Below are 16,500 nucleotides of genomic sequence, written 5' to 3' on the forward strand. Positions count from 1 at the left end.
GACAGGGGATTAGCTCAGACTCGGAGTGCAGAACGGCATCACCATATAAAGAATAAAATATTTATTTATGATAAACATTGAATCATAATTATTGTGTCTTTGCATGTTTATTCTTTGCCTTTATAACTAACTGGTCACTCTTTGGTGGACTGCTATTATCTTTATTTAAAGCTCCCATATCCCCATTATTTACAGTCCTGTTATCACATTCCTATCGAAACAATGGTAAGTAAGCACTGTTTTGCTATTTTTAATAGATATTGTTCAAGCATGCGTATTGTACTGAGCAGTGCAGTGGGCAAAGCAAACACAGCTGTGTGCAACCTACAGAGGAGATAGCACTGCTAAAGATGATGTTCCCTTTCTGACATTCTGGACTTTATGGTATTCTGTGACAGTCACGTAATCTCCCTGGATGCAGGTTTGTTTTTCTTTCCCTCCGAAGCATGACAGCAATCCATCTTCTCCCAGCATGCAGTTGATGATAGGGCTATAAGAGGCATCTGCAATCTGCCAAGAAGACAATAAATAATATGTATAGGTGCAGAAATTATATTTCTATGATGTTTTACAGGTTTCTTTATTATGATAGAACATAACAATATTAAATCTACCGCTTTCAGGTGATGATGATGATGATGATTGTTTTTGTTATGTATAGAACTGTACATGTATAAACACACAGTTCATCCATGTGAATCCTCGTGCAGCTATGTTTGTTTACATCATAGGTTTCAGTACAGCATGATGAGTTGTGGTGATCTGGATAGGATCAAATAAATGACTTTAAATACGACAACGGTGTACTGGGTGTGTTATATCACATACATCCAATGGCCATATAACACTGATTAGGCTATAGGCATTGTAATTTTTTCTCTATCTCCTCGATCAGAGGCAAACCAAGACCAGGCCCAACGTTTCAGCTGTTCAGCTCAGTCAGGTCAGCCATCAGCACTGCACTATATTTACCATCTTCCTGGGTAACACAAGCCAGCTTAGGGGTGTGCACTCGATTCCTCGACCACAGCCTCTGTCCTCTGGATAAGCTAAGCTCTTCGTCACTGCCATAATAAACACACAAAAAGCATGATGCACGGCCTACCGCTGTGGGAACTGACATGATGAGGGTCACATGTGAGACCCGGACGACAGCAGACCTCCGGACTATTCTAGGTTACTGGAATGCACGCATCGTCCTCATGGCAAACTTCAAACTCCAGACTGAAAACTTCTGAGAGCCTCTATTCCCTCTGTCTACCATGTGCATGTTTCATCTTTGAAAGAGATATCTGGGGAAATGGGTTTTCTTTCATGCTGCTAAACTGAGAATGATTTTTTTGCATATTTGTCGGAGCGTAAAGAGCAAACAGGTGAGTTTAAGAGTATAAATATAAACAAGATTAAATTGCGAAATGGTTTATTGTACAGATTGGACAATCTGATATAGGGCTATTTACTTTTAAAGGTCAGAATACCTCAATTAAATGATGAATGTCCTGGTAATTTAATAAAATTATCAGACCTGTTATTGAAATTTAATAATACTGCATTCAGTTCCAAAATTGGATTCGTCATTGTATTTTTGTTCCATCGTGAGTCATCTGTGTGGTTTTCATTTGAATGGGGTTTCGGATGCTTTGTTACTGACTGAGACATGACTTATATTGGAATGATCTAGCCAAAAATAAAACATAAAACTATTTTAAAAGGAAAATCCTTACATATTGAGGTTTGTAACTTTGTAGTCACAATATATCAGAATTTGTTTCCACTTGATTAATGTGGCTGAAAGAATTCACGAAAATAATTTATATTATAATATTTATTGCCCTTTTAAAACATAATTCAAATTCCATTAAATATTTGTGTTTACTCTCTTATTGGTCAATGAATTAAACTTATAATACAAGTGTGTGGTGGCAGAGAAAGAGAGATCATTTGAAAATATTGTACTCGTAAAGTAATATTTGAAAAATGAGTTTTATTTACTCAACCTCAAGCTATTCCAAGCCTTTATATATGTTTTATTGAACGAAACAAGAAGATGTTTTGAAGAATGTAGGAAAAAAAGGAATTCTGATGCAGCATTGGCTTCCATAGTAGTAGGAAATTTATTTAGGATTGGAACAACTATCCCTAACAACTATTGGTGAACTATCCCTTTATGGCAAAACTTTAAAACGACTGCTATTTACAATATTATCACAAGTGTGGAATTAACAGAATATCAATCATCATGGTTTCTAATATCATTATTATTATTGACATTATTCTTGGGTTATTTTCAACCCATCACTGGATAAAAAAGTAACAAACCCCATCAATGGGTTATAAATTAAACTATGCTGGGTTGTTGTAAACCCATTGTTGGGTCAAATATAAACATTTTCCAACGGTTGGGTTTGTCCCATTTTTGACCCAACGCTGAGATATTTTTAGAGTGTATTGGCAAATATAAATGCAATGTCTATTTTTTATATCAAGTGCTTCGAAAATATCATACAGTATGTTATCAGTTTTTCTTAGGGGTGCACTATTGTGGGTTCACAGAATAGTCAATAATAGTAAGAAAAAAAACAATTAACATCCTAAAATAAACATCAGACTGACCCATGTGATCTGGGACGAAGTCAGTAGCTGTCTCTGGGGCGATTAGACGACTTAGTGTTGATAATAGCCTTGTGAAATGGTTAGGCCGTGAAGGGCAAACCAACCACGCGGATCAGAAACAGCTGGCAAGTGATACGACTGCACTGATAAACTTAGCATTGATAGGGAAATGTGGCCAAGTCCTACAAACGGACGCATTAATGATTTAAGGGACCCTGGAATAGAAAGTGATAAAGGGTGGTGATAAAGAAACAGCGCTGGAGATAAAAGGGCGGAAAGGTTGTGCCGTGACTATGACAACAGCAAACTGTAAAATGTATTACTCAATAAGTGACTCAACTGTGTGTCACGGCTATTTGCTATGTAAATCACATGATTATTGCAACATTGAATAATCATTTACTAATTCTCTTTTGCAGCATGGCCGGAATATCGCCCGAGACCTTTCCATTCAAAGACCAAGAGCTCCCTGCTCATCTCCTGTTTCAATTGAACATATTAAGACAAGAGCAGATCTTCACCGATGTTATCTTGTGCACCGGAGACAAGGAGATCCCCTGCCACAGGAACGTCTTGGTTTCCAGCAGCCCGTACTTCCGTGCCATGTTCTGTAGCAATTTTCGAGAAAGCAGCCAGGCTAGAGTGGACCTGAAAGGCCTAACGTCACAAGTCATCGAATGCATCGTGGATTACATTTATACGGGAACCATCACCATCACCATGGAGCTTGTGTTGCCGTTGATGCAGGCGGCCTCCATGCTTCAGTACGGGAGGCTTTTCGAGGCCTGCTCTACGTTCCTACAGGAGCAGCTCAATCCGGACAACTGCCTGAGCATGATCCGTCTCTCCGAAATCCTTCACTGCGAAACCCTCAAGGAGAGAGCGAAAGAAATGGCTGTTCGCTGTTTTTCCGACGTAGCGGCTTCGGAGGACTTCTGTGAACTTTCGCTTCCCGAGCTCATGTGCTACCTGGAGGACGACAGGTTGTGCGCTGAGGAAGAGCAGGTGTTTGAAACGCTCCTGGCTTGGATACACCACGACCCCTTTTCGCGACGAGGTGCCATTCATGATCTGTTCAAGAAGGTTCGGTTGAGGTACATCCATCCAACGTACCTCTTCCAGTTTATCGCCAATGATCCGCTTGTCCAATCTTCTACGTTGTGCACCGAGATCATCGAGTCTGTTCGCCGTCTGATGTTTTCGGTTAGTGCGAAGTGCACGCGGGAATTAAAACCGCTGTGGACCACGCCGCGTCGCTACACGTGCCATGAGACTTTAGTGGTGGTTGGAGGACGCAAGAACAACGAACAGACGTCTCGAGAGGCGTTGCTCTATGATGAGAGGACACAGAGATGGCAATGGCTAGCTAAACTGCCTTTGCGACTATACAAGGCGGCATATGTCTGCATCCACAGCATTCTGTACGTGGTCGGAGGACTTAGCTTAAGCCACGTGTCTGGAGAAAGTACAGTCAGTGCCACCGTGTACACCCTTTCATTAAAGACCAACCAGTGGAGGACTGCTGAGCCGATGCTGGAGCCACGTTACGCCCATCAGAGCGTCTCCTACCTTCACTTCATCTTCGCTCTTGGAGGTATAGGGCCGGACACACAGATCTCGAATACGATGGAACGCTACAACAGCATGTTTAATCAGTGGGAGTGTATGGCGCCGATGCCCACAGCAGTCCTGCACCCTGCGGTCGCCGCCAATGATCAGAGAATTTACGTGTTTGGGGGCGAGGATGCCTTGCAGAATCCCGTAAGGCTTATACAGGTAACAAAAGTCACTTAGATGAGTGCATCTGTGGTTTGGTTGCTTCGTTTATGGTATGATCTCATATAAACAAGACAAATGTGTCTCTTTAGGTGTATCACATATCCCGGAATATGTGGTCTAGACTTGAAACCCGGACAGTGAAGAATGTCTGTGCGCCGGCTGCCGTCATAGAAGACAAGATTTATATTGTTGGAGGTGAGACCGAATATAGCATTTACACATTTGGCAGTCACCTTTTTCCAAAGGCACGTTGTTTTCAAGGTGAACATTTTATATTAAACTATAGAAAACTATAACATTTATTTGTGAAATGTAGTCGAGTAAAAAGTATGATAAATCCTATATGTATTACTATTTCAACTTCAAGCTGCCTTCCGTTTTTACTGTAAATTAAATAAAATTACAATTACAAGTCACTAGAATTTAAATTATATTAAATAGTCTCAATGCAAGTTATAAAATAAGTCAAAGTAATGATAAAACATGTTACCATGACTTTGAGAACATCATTTTACAATGCAAAAAAGATCTTAAATAATAAACAATGTTAAACATACTGTTTATGACTTTATAAGGATACACAAGAAGAGTGATTGCCTATGACACGAAAGCCAACAAATTTGTCAAGTGTGCAAACATGAAGGAGAGGCGGATGCACCATGCGGCCACAGTCATCAATAACAAACTCTATGTAACCGGAGGACGCTTCCTCAACGGTCATGATGTCATCGAGGACTCAGACTGCTTTGAGTGCTACGACCCTAAAACCGACGTGTGGATTTCCAAAGGCTCTCTACCGTACAAGCTGTTTGATCACGGCTCGCTATCTCTGATCTGCATCTCCAACCGTCCCAACCCACCATGACTGCTCAGACGATCCGACACCTCTGCCTGGGCGTCCCGTTAACTCCCCTGCTCATTAAGGGAAATGAGAAATATGGGCTCACAGCTGAGACTGGAAAGCATCTGAGGAAGGTTGCACTCGTCTGGGAGCTGAGGATATCTCTGCTGTGGCTTTGATGGTACGCTGCTGGTGCTCGCCAGCATCTGTGTTGTCTTAAATCAAAAGAGATTTGAAGTGGCAGTTAGAAGTCACAGCAGACCACAGGGAGTAAAGCTCAGGACCTCCGAGCAAAACGGCAGATATATGCAATGCACAGCTGTCCATGATCCAAAATCTTCAGACACATGTATCTTATCACAATCTCCCACTATATCAGAATGACTTGAGTAGCTAAATCATTTGTTAAAGGGACAGTTCACACCAAAAGAATGTGTCATCATTTACTCACCCTTGAGTTGTTCCAAATCTGTATAAATGTCTTTGTGAAGATGAACACAGTATTTAGAAAAATGCTTGTAACCAACAGTTCATGGCCACCACTGACTTAAGTAGAAAAAAATCACAATGGTAGTCAAAAGTGCCCCAGATCGGTTTACTTTCCCACATTCTTCAAAATATCTAAGCACAGAAAATTATGAAGCAATTTTGTTGTCAGAATTTTTATTGGATTATTTAAGGGTGGCATTTTAGTCGGATTAAAACCCAAAGAAACATCAATATCTTTCATGTCTCAATTATATACAGACATCAATGAGATTAAATGGAGACCAAATGGAAACCTTTGCTTAAAGGGACAGTTCAACCCAAAATGAAAATTCTGTCATTATTTATTCAACCTCGTATCATTGCAAACCTGTATGACTTTCTATCTTCTACAGAAGACAAAATCCATATATTTTAAAGAATGTTGGTTAGCAAACAACACTGCCCCCCATTGACTTTCATTGTATAGACACAAAACCACTGAGACATTTCACAAAATATCTTATATTGTGTTCCGTAGAATAAAAAAAACATTAATTAAACATTTATATTTTGGGGTAAACTATCCCTTTAAGTCTCATGCCTTGCTCGCGAGCTCTATGCAATACAATTTGATACCCTTCCATTAAATCATAAATGATGGTTCATGAACTAAAGAAAAACCAAAACTCGTGAATCACATCATTTTTGATGCACCATGCATTTTCCAGCTTTGATGTTGAAACATGAAATTATGATTTGTAAAAGAACCAGAAGGTGTGTCCCGGCGTGCATTACGTTGATCACTAAGTCTAGTGCCGCCGGCTTGAAGAGGTCATCTTGCCCGCAAAGTCCATTAAGAAATAGAAGATATAGGGACTTGAAGAGCCCCGACATCACTTTAGAGAAATGCATTGAGGATGATGTTCTGGGATGCTCAATGGCTCCTCATAATGCTGCTTGAGATCTGTTTACTCGATGTCTGTGACTGGATCAATTCAACTTAGTTTGTGCTGCACTTTGTCATTTACCGGGCACAAAGATAAATATAAATAAATAAATAAACAACTTTATGAGGTATAACAAAGGGGCTCGACCGAGAAAGGGGCGACATAATCAAAAACACAGCTGGTCTCAAGCTAGAACTGGTGACTGACTTTAGCACCCTTCAAGCGTAGATAGGCCTTGACAGCTGTTGTCATGGAAACCGCCAATCGGAGTGCAGGACAGCTATTTTGTGGGCATTCATTGTAATGTCCCATCTCATGGACCTGGTACTAAGAAAAACATTTTAACTAAAATGTTTTAAATCATTAATGACGAAAACTATTTACGTATGTCTGTAATATAAATATCTGGGGAAAGTCATCTTACATGTTAAATGAATGATGTTCAATATAATTGTGAACTGTCGGTGCTTCTTTTGCTTTATTTTTAATAATATAGTGGATCGCCAAAGGAGAGACAAATCTTTCATTATTGACTCACTCTCATGTAATTGCAAACCAATGTGACTTTCTTTATTCTGCAGAACACAAATGAAGATATTTTGAAGAAATTTTGTGACTTAACAACATTGGCCTCCATTGGCTACCATATATGGACACTAAACCACTGAGACATTCCTCAAAATATATTATTTTGTGTTCTATAAGGGTTTGAACAACATTAAGGTAAATGTTGACAGATGTTTTGCTTTTCATGCTTTAAAGCTTTAAATTTAATGAATTCAGAACAGTGTTTTGCTGCCCTCTACAGTTATGTTTGCCTTCGAATATGGAATAGCATAGCGAAAATATAACTTATTTTTTGTTATTCGATTAAGGAAATAACTTTTTTTATACATACCTGATGAATTACAGCTGCTGCTTTGAGATATTTGAAGAATCTTAGAACGTGACAGAAGTTTTACAGTAAACTCCTGAACCCGAAGTTTTCTGCCCTCTACTGGAGAACTAGATTACTGTTAAATTCTAAAATCCCACACAGGAATCCTTCACTCATCAATGCAAATTCTCTCATAATTTACTTACCAAGTCATCCCAGATGTATAAGACTTTCTTTTCTTTGCTAAACACAATTGTTTTTTAAATCACGATATCGATCCCAAAATATTGCAGCATAGAATGAATACACAAAGTCCATATTTTCTTTTTATTTATTGGCAAGTCTCTCCTTAAAAAACATCATGCACACTGATCATTCTACAGACGCAGTACAGCCAGATATGCACAGAACAGAAAAACATGTCAACAGGCCTGTAAACCACTGCAGTGCGTGTATTTATATGTGTATGTGTGCATGTTTTAAGATATGAAATAATACATAAATAATTTAAGCGGTCACGTGACACTGGTAGCTTCATATAGTAAGAATTCTTGGTTGTGTCTATGACAAGGCAACTAAGATATTACAGTATAACGTTTTATACGTTTTAAGACATATATGATACATTGAAAAAAAGTTTTTGAGGTTAAGTGAAATTGGCAAAATAAACATGAATTTTTGCACAAAAATACAGACAAATAAAATAACTAATATTAAGAATATAAATCCATATTATAATAAATCAATTTTAATAATAGATAAGTAGATCAGATGAAATTTGGATATACAGCAATGTACATAAACATATTATACAAAACGTAGCTCCTTGAGATCCACTTTGGGGCCGTCACCCACCTCTGGGGTCTCTATATACATCAGGTCCAGGACTTGTATTGCTCAGAGGAGTTTTGTTTTGGCACATGTAATCAATTCTTTAAGAAACATTTCAGCATTCGCTCTATAAAACACATTTCGACCCTCGTCTAAAATCTCAAAAAAATTGGACAGAGGAAAAAATATAAGTACTCTTTGTCGTTATCTAAAACTTCATTCCTTTGAGCCATGTCAATATGACAGCAGCAACTTTAACAAACAATAAGAACAAAAGAAAAAAAAACATTTGGTAAGACTTAATGTTGAATTGTTGTGGAGTTATTCTACAGTGTCTCTTGGTCTTTCAGCGGTCCATTTGGGGTACAATTAACCAGAAGTGGATGCCTATTTACATCTATAACATTTAGGCTGATAATACAGCTTTATATTTACATACAATTGCTGGGTTCCTGAAAAATGTACATTCAAGCCATGTGCCTTTCGTGCTCATAGCAGTATTTTTTTCTCACCACTGAATTCCTAACATCACTCATATTATTCTTTCGCGTGGTCAACACAAGCTTATACAGTAAGAGTATTACACTACATTCAGCATCTTTAACGACAAAAGAACCCGACATTTCCTGAGACGTCTGGTGCTTAAGGACTCACGCTGGACGAGGGCCGGCTTTATTCCTTCACCTCTGGCACTTTTTAAATGGAAGAGACAAGGGAGAGGTATTAAAGGTACATAATACAGCTAACAGAGCTTACAAACCACCTCTCATATAAACAAAGAGTTTATTTCTGTCTGGCACTTTAAGTGTTGAGATTCCTGCCACAGGGACTGAAGCATTCGAGATGAGAATGATAAACTATTTAAACAGGACAGTCACGCCATGAGAGTTCATCATAGTACTTCCGATACAAAGGCTGCTATCGTCCTAAATCTCTTTGATTGTCCGTTCAGACGGCCTGTATTTTGAGGAGCTGCTGGAGGACATGTAGACGGAGTGGGTTCTACGATGCATACGGGCACGTTTGGTGGACTGGCTGCGCCTGCTGTTGGTGATGATGTCATGGATGAACTTCCTGCAGTCCCCACAGACGTCTATGGTGCTCCAATCTTCGGTTAACTGCTCAGGGAGCTCCAGTTCACCTTTGGAGGACGAGCGATCTCCGTGCTTTGATGATCTAAAAGGATAAAAAATGTTTTACTGGCCACTTTTACAAATATAAACCTGTGTGTACTAACATGATGCACAATAATGGTCTAAGATGGCAACACTATGGCACTGAACGAATATTGTATTTGTGTCCGAGGATGATGTAATACTCCACATTTTGCATATAACTACAATATTATTTCTATGGTACTGTCCAAAAATACAGCAATGCTGTTACCTTGTGGAATTTTATTGTTAGTACACCAAAATATGTGAATCTTACCTGGACAGGGACCGCTGAAGACTGTGGTGTTTTTGTCCAGATGTGGTGGAGGTCTTCTCAGTCTGAGACGATGCTCCAGGCTCGCTCTTCGGCAGAATGCTAGGGGCAAAAGAAGAGATGGGTAGCCTGGCGTGGGGCTTGGAAGGCAACTTCATCTAAGACAAAAAAAAGACAATTAAATTTACTTAAATATATATACAGTATATAAATTCAACTTATTTCGATGCAAATGTGGAAAGTGGAAAGGAAGTTGCATGTACCTTTTTAGAACACTGTGAACAAACAGGCCTGTAAGAAAAAAATAAGTATGATTCCATTTGATCCGTATGATTGCATAACCCTATTCTATATGTCTTACTGTCTATAAGTTATATATAAATGAAAGGCTCCACCCACCTTTTACAAAACTGGCATGTGTAGGACCATGTGAAAAAGGAGAATTTCTTCGTCCGACATGAGAAGCACAGCTAAGAGAAGAGGTTACAAAATAACCGTGTCAGTTTAGAACAAAGATAAACTTCATTTAGGCTGTACTGTCCCTTTAAGCGCCATACCTTTCCTTTCTTCAAGGCGTTATATACGTCTTTGTATGGCTGGAACTTCTCCAACTCAGCTTTTACAAGGACCTGTCTGATATGCATCACTTCCTCCACGGTCAAAGTGAGGCATTCGACAGGATAGCAGAACTCCTCCTGAAACAAAAACATCACCTTCACAAACATGCCAAAGGATACACCGCATCAATAAACAAGCCACCCTTTCACGCCCAGGAACGAGAGCTGAAAAGATGAAGCAAAGCCATAATACACATACTACACCCTCTGACACCCGACATAAATAGCATCATTAACATGGAATGTTGAACTCTCTTTTTATGTTATTCAAGCTGATGCACAATAGGTAAAGTCTTGTATGCAAAATGACAAAGTTGAATAGAAACCCTGATGCCTGTAATGCATGAGCCCAAATGCGCCTTTGAAGGAACTGATAAGCGAATGCATGAAAGCCAATATGCACCTCTTGATTTATTATGTCAAATGAATAATGTTTGTAAGATACCAAACAAGAGATCCATATTGGTTTAAGCCTCTTGCCACCCAGCAAAAGTTGATTTGTTTAAACATACCACACGACCTCTGCCTACCGCCTGAGCCTGAAGATACAAACCACAGGAATTGTATGTCTTTGTTAAAAAAATAAATGCATTTTCATTGACAAACTAAAAATGTCACTGTTGCACCTCAAATATAACATTTTAAAACCAAGCCATTGCATTGAAAAGCTCGGGAGAAGAAATAAAAAAGATTACTACTAGCATCACTTTATAAAATATTTGAACCGTCAAAATGTTACAATGTAAAACAAAAACTACATGTACAGTAATCCCATATTTTATGCTTTTTACATTTATTATTAATTATAATTTTTTTAGTCTACCAGATTTCAACATATCTCTGTTATAGTGTAATGCCTGCCATATAATTTCCTCAACATCTCACATAATAAAATGAATAACAATATAACAAATATAATAAATAAACAAATGAATGAAATATTGATCAGAGTTTTAAAGTATATTTATATTTAACAATAATAACTAATGTAAACAGCTGACTCTACATTACACTGTACTTAACCTTCAATTACGTACTTAACTTTATTATGCATGGACATGTGGATCATTTGAAAGGATGAAGTCTCGGGAGCTCAATTGCAGTATAATACAGCTTTAACGTTACCATCATAAAATCATTTCATTAATCAGATAACCTGTATGATTATAGGCAGTTTTCTACAACAGCTGTCACTACTCGCTGTGCAACACTTGGCAACATGACAGACAAAGGCAGCTCACTGCTGATGGAATAATGATGAAACGGCTACAACGAAACAACGATACACAATCTGTATAAGAAAGTGAAGTGATTTACTTTGTTTTCGGCGGGCAGCTTCAATGTAAAGCGGAAAAGGAAATCAGAGCAGTTTAAGTCTGCCGTAAAACTAGATGACTGTAAAGTTCTTTATCAGTTTTACTGTAAATTCGATTTGTTTTCCTTGCATAAAGTCTAAGATTAACACATTTACAATCGTTCAAAAGATGGTGGAGATGGTCTCTCAATCAGCGTCAAGCAGCGATGCATCCTTACGCTAACATTTACGATAACAAGCACCCAAAACATTTCTGAATGTTTCAACGTTCAGCTAGCAAATAACATTTTTAAACAAACATTATAGAATGTTTAGTAATGACTGTTGATCAAATGCTCTTTTGCAGCAAAAGTGTTCGCTTAATGAATAAGGGTAGTTGACTAATACATCATACATGTGTCCTAGTGTGACAGCAAAGTTTAACAAACAAAAAACTGTGTTTTGAGGGTCCGTAGTTTCAAAACAAACAAATTTTGTTATATTTCTTATAACAACATATCATTGTGTTGTCTGTTTCCCATATTGATTTATTCATATTTCTGAATTTGGTCCGTATTATCTGTGCTATACGCGATCTACGATAAAACTACGACTTGCATTTAAAATACGAATAGCGTTCACAACACAACAACACATTGATGAGAACAGCAACAGCAGTAATTTAAGGATGTGGGCTGCATGAGACAAACAAGTTATATAGCCAAAATCACGTCTTCAATGTAAATTTATTGTGATTTTGTCAGACGATGACGTCTTAAGACGATTTAAGCAGCAGTTAACTGTGTCATATGGTGCGAATACATGTTTTTCTGTCCTTGGTGTGTTATAAGTTGCCCGTGCATGTATTAGCCACGTAAAATTGCAAAAATGTGTGTGGGAACAAAAGATGCATTCTATCTAAAAGCGAACGCTCACCCAGACCTGCCTGAAACGCCTCGTGTAACCACACCCCCACAAATCTACATCAGTTCGTGGTATGATTTGACTAAGACCGCTCAAATGTATACACAAGTAAGGTAGGCGTACCTGTCAGTACAATTGCTTTGGAACCTGTAATAGTAAGAGGCGTTACATTTCCATCACACGTGTTCAGTATTCGACCAATCACTACGCACTAGTTAACTGGCCAATCATAGCACACCTCGCTTTTCAGAGCGATGAGCTTTGCAAAAAATCTGCCCGTTTCAGAGAGGCGGGGCAAAGAGGAAATACAGCATTTTTGAACCCTAAATCGTGTATACACATTGCATTACATCTAAAACGAACAATAATATTTGATTTAGCCGTGTCATAGGACCCCTTTAAGGTAACAGCTGGTTGGATTAAACACGAGATGTTATTGGGTCGGGCTTATTCACTATTTTATACACGTTTTATGTCTGACAAAAGAACATAACATGTGAAATAGCATTCAGCTGTGTTAAAATACAACATAACGTGATCAGACGAGTAGAAACTAAACAGATTTCAAGTGGCCAAACTAGACCAAACGCAAACATGACAACATCACAAATATGTTAATTAGACTGTGACATCATCAGCACGATTGTCTCTCAAAATCCTGTGGGAAACGTCCAAATGAAATCTTTAGCGTAGCATATAACTCACAAAATTAAGGTTTTTATATATTTACGGTAGGAAATGTACAAAATATATTCACTTAATATCAATAATGTATTTTTGGCTATTACAAAAAATTGTCCTGTGCTACTTAAGGCTGGCTTTGTGATCAAAATATTTCCTAAATATTTATACGTGTATGTGTTTATAAATAAAAAAACAATATGCACAGTACACAGATATATATTAGGTAAACAAACAAACTTTTATTATGGATACGATAAATCGTGATTAATCATTTGTCAGCCCTATTAATAATATATTGTTTTATATGATTCAAACTTATATTATAAATATAAAATAGCATAGGAGAGAATTATGTTCATTGTTGTTGTTTTTTCTAAATTATCCTGTCACTCCACAGGACACATTTATGGTTAATATGGCAACTACTCAAAAATGTAAAAGTAAAGTTGAATGGAGATTAAGTCAAATATCCATCATATTTTGTCAGACATCAGGAATCAAGCCTTTAATTGGGCTTCTGGACTGAAAACTGCCACACAAGTTCTCAGGACCGGCAATGCGGCACTGCATGGAATTCTGGGAATCGAATTATCCATTCACAAGACACAGGACAGCTAACTGTGTCCAGCACTGGCAGCATCCCTTTGATTACTCGATACTAAATGACTCTTATTTAGTGTTCTGGGTTCACATCCCGCTAACCAGGACAACAACCCTTTGCAAGTAAAGAAAACGGCAAAAACAGAACGTACCTGAGTTTTAGAGTTCTGTCGAGAAGGAGGCAGGAAAGAATGAAGGCTGGTGAGAGCTTCCTTCTCTAAAGAGTGTCTGTTCTGATAAGCCATGCGTTTTTCAGGCTGTGAAGTGGAAGATGTGGGCAGGAACTGAGGAACTGGAGAAACAGAAACAATGTGAAATGTCGTGTAATGATTGTAAAAACGACATTATGGATATTTAATGAAGGGTACTTACTCTTTTTGCCCTTGACAGACTCGGGAGACGTATCGTCAACCACTGAAGTGGATATGCTTGAGCTGCTGCTAGATTTCTGATCCTCCTACAAAAAGATGATCAAAAACATTCATCGAAACCTCTTTTGTTCAGCATCAACAGTTCCAGCTAATTTGCTCCTAACACAAAAGGACTCACATCAGAATCCGAACTGTTCAGTTCATCCAGCCTCGGTGCCTTGAGCAATCTCTTTCTCTGTGACAGCGGCTGGCTGTTTTTGGGGCTCTGAGTTGGCGAAGGGCCATTGGCCAGAGAGAGTGTGCTGACAGCCAACTTGCGGGGTCCGTCGGGGAGATCTGCATGAGGGGGAATATGATGGACAAAATGAGACGGCGATCAGGATTTTTTGTTAAAAATGTGTTGGTTACCATAGTAATGACCTCAGTATCATGAGCAGAAAGCTAAAAGATAGTCTTCTACAATTGAGAATAGCTGTCTTTATGGAAGAAAAGCTTAGGAAAATGCAAATCTATTGTTGAATCTTGTAGTCGTACTAAACTCATTAAAAATGTAAGGAGTGAATATGGACACAGCTGCACACTGTTGATGACATGAACTTTGCACATAAATGCGATTCAGACTTTTCCACATAAATGCGATTCAGACTTTTCCGAATACAAACTATTTCTTAAATTTAAGCCGAAATCATCAAACGTGATCGTTCCAAATGCCTAGACAAATCTTTAGAGATTTTAGCGACATCTAGTGGTGAGGTTGAAAAATGCAACCACCGTTTCACTCCACCCCTCCCTTTCGAAGCACTACGGTGGCTGACACAGGACAAAGATGGTCACGTTTCGCTTTGCCGAAGGAGATCACGTATTTCTGAAACATGCTCTGTAAAGCAGTTTGTCTATGGAGGGCTACTGTAGAAATAACATGACAAATTCCATTCAACGGGACCCGCTGTGTATGTCGATAGAAATAGCTCATTCTAACGTAATAAAAACATAACGCTTCATTATGTACGGCCATTATATACCTCTGAACACATAGTCATGTATATTATATTGCATTTCTCTCAATAGATCCACCCAAAAGATTACACGTTGCACCTTTAAGGCATCATAAAAACATGATGCACACACATTCGACCTTGCTATCCACACACATCACAAACGGATATAATAGACAGCTGGAGTGCTATCAGGACCAAAGGGGTATATTTAGAATTTAGCTCTCGAACTTACATAACAGTGATGCGTCCAAATCATCACACAGAGTACATGGTGTCATTCATTCATACGTCTGAATGCTATGCCTGACTAACAAAGCCGCCATTCACATTACGCTCCGAAGAAGACGGCTTATATAATTAATTATACAAGAAATTATGTCTTAAGCGGAGCTAACTTACATACAACATTTGCACTTTCACAAGCACTATAAATTCAAATTAAATTACAATGGCATGACCAATTGCAAAGATTGAGCTGACATGCCATGACAGATTATACTAACTCGTGTCTGTTTTTGCAATATTCCCAGTCATTTTAGGCTCAAGTCAGATATTCATAGCTCCTAAACGTGGTTTAAAACGTTGCAGCATGTGAAATATTGATGTCTGTGGACTCCAGGTTACGTAAGCCCTCTTAGACTAATCCCCATTCAGAAATCAAAAATGAATTCTGGGAGCTCTGCTGCTCGAGCACTCGAGTTTGGGTTTGATTCACACAGAAGCAGTTTCTACACAGTTGTGCTTGCGTCAGGAATACGTTACCTGAGCTTCTGAACAAGTCCTGCGGGGTGCTCATGCTTTTCCCTGCGCCTAGAAAGCAACGAATTCTTCAATATGATGCCTTAGTCAAAAAAAAGCCTTGCGTTTCATTACTAGACATTCACACACTATGCCAATATTCTGTATGACTGGCACGGTTCTCTAACATTCACGGCACAACCAGGAACATCATTAGCTCTTAGACTCGCTCTGGGACGGATATCAGCACATAGAAGCACAAACACGGCAAACAAACGCAGCAGCCCTGACAAAGGATTAGCGGGGGATTTGGTGGTGGAGAGAAGTGCACGCTAGAACAGCTGGAGGAATTATAGAGGAAAGTTCGATGTACAGAAGCAGGAGATCTGTGTCCAAGCGAATACGCATATACAGCCGCGAAAACTTGGGAGAAAATTAGGAGACCATAGCAAATGTTCATTACATCAGCATTTCTGGATGTATTGTGGCC

At 38.7% G+C, this 16,500-nt stretch overlaps 2 protein-coding genes across 6 annotated transcripts in view; one reads left to right on the forward strand and one right to left on the reverse strand.

Moving 5' to 3' along the window:
• Nucleotides 1-3,033: 3,033 nt before the first annotated feature.
• On the forward strand, nucleotides 3,034-5,368 carry klhl38a (kelch-like family member 38a; the record flags this gene model as incomplete). Its single annotated transcript, XM_079485232.1, has 3 exons — nucleotides 3,034-4,389; nucleotides 4,482-4,587; nucleotides 4,968-5,368. The coding sequence occupies 3 exons, from the start codon at nucleotides 3,034-3,036 to the stop codon at nucleotides 5,255-5,257; spliced, it is 1,752 nt and encodes a 583-aa protein (XP_079341358.1). The 3' UTR covers nucleotides 5,258-5,368.
• Nucleotides 5,369-7,861: 2,493 nt separating this feature from the next.
• spire1a (spire-type actin nucleation factor 1a) overlaps nucleotides 7,862-16,500 on the reverse strand; it is a 34,583-nt gene continuing 25,944 nt past the window's right edge. For 2 of the 5 annotated variants that reach the window (XM_079485487.1, XM_079485485.1), the window contains 10 exons: nucleotides 16,035-16,082; nucleotides 14,453-14,610; nucleotides 14,276-14,360; nucleotides 14,056-14,195; nucleotides 10,914-10,940; nucleotides 10,342-10,479; nucleotides 10,184-10,254; nucleotides 10,048-10,075; nucleotides 9,788-9,942; nucleotides 7,862-9,532 (listed from right to left, as the gene is read on the reverse strand). In XM_079485487.1, the coding sequence (XP_079341613.1) occupies nucleotides 9,283-9,532; nucleotides 9,788-9,942; nucleotides 10,048-10,075; nucleotides 10,184-10,254; nucleotides 10,342-10,479; nucleotides 10,914-10,940; nucleotides 14,056-14,195; nucleotides 14,276-14,360; nucleotides 14,453-14,610; nucleotides 16,035-16,082 (1,100 nt within the window). In that variant the 3' untranslated portion in view covers nucleotides 7,862-9,282. The remainder of the gene's footprint in view (nucleotides 9,533-9,787; nucleotides 9,943-10,047; nucleotides 10,076-10,183; nucleotides 10,255-10,341; nucleotides 10,480-10,913; nucleotides 10,941-14,055; nucleotides 14,196-14,275; nucleotides 14,361-14,452; nucleotides 14,611-16,034; nucleotides 16,083-16,500) is intronic. The other 3 variants (XM_079485488.1, XM_079485486.1, XM_079485489.1) reach the window with 3 other exon arrangements.

This window comes from Barbatula barbatula (genome assembly GCF_947034865.1).
Source record: "Barbatula barbatula genome assembly, chromosome: 21".
Taxonomy (NCBI): Eukaryota; Metazoa; Chordata; class Actinopteri; order Cypriniformes; family Nemacheilidae; genus Barbatula; species Barbatula barbatula.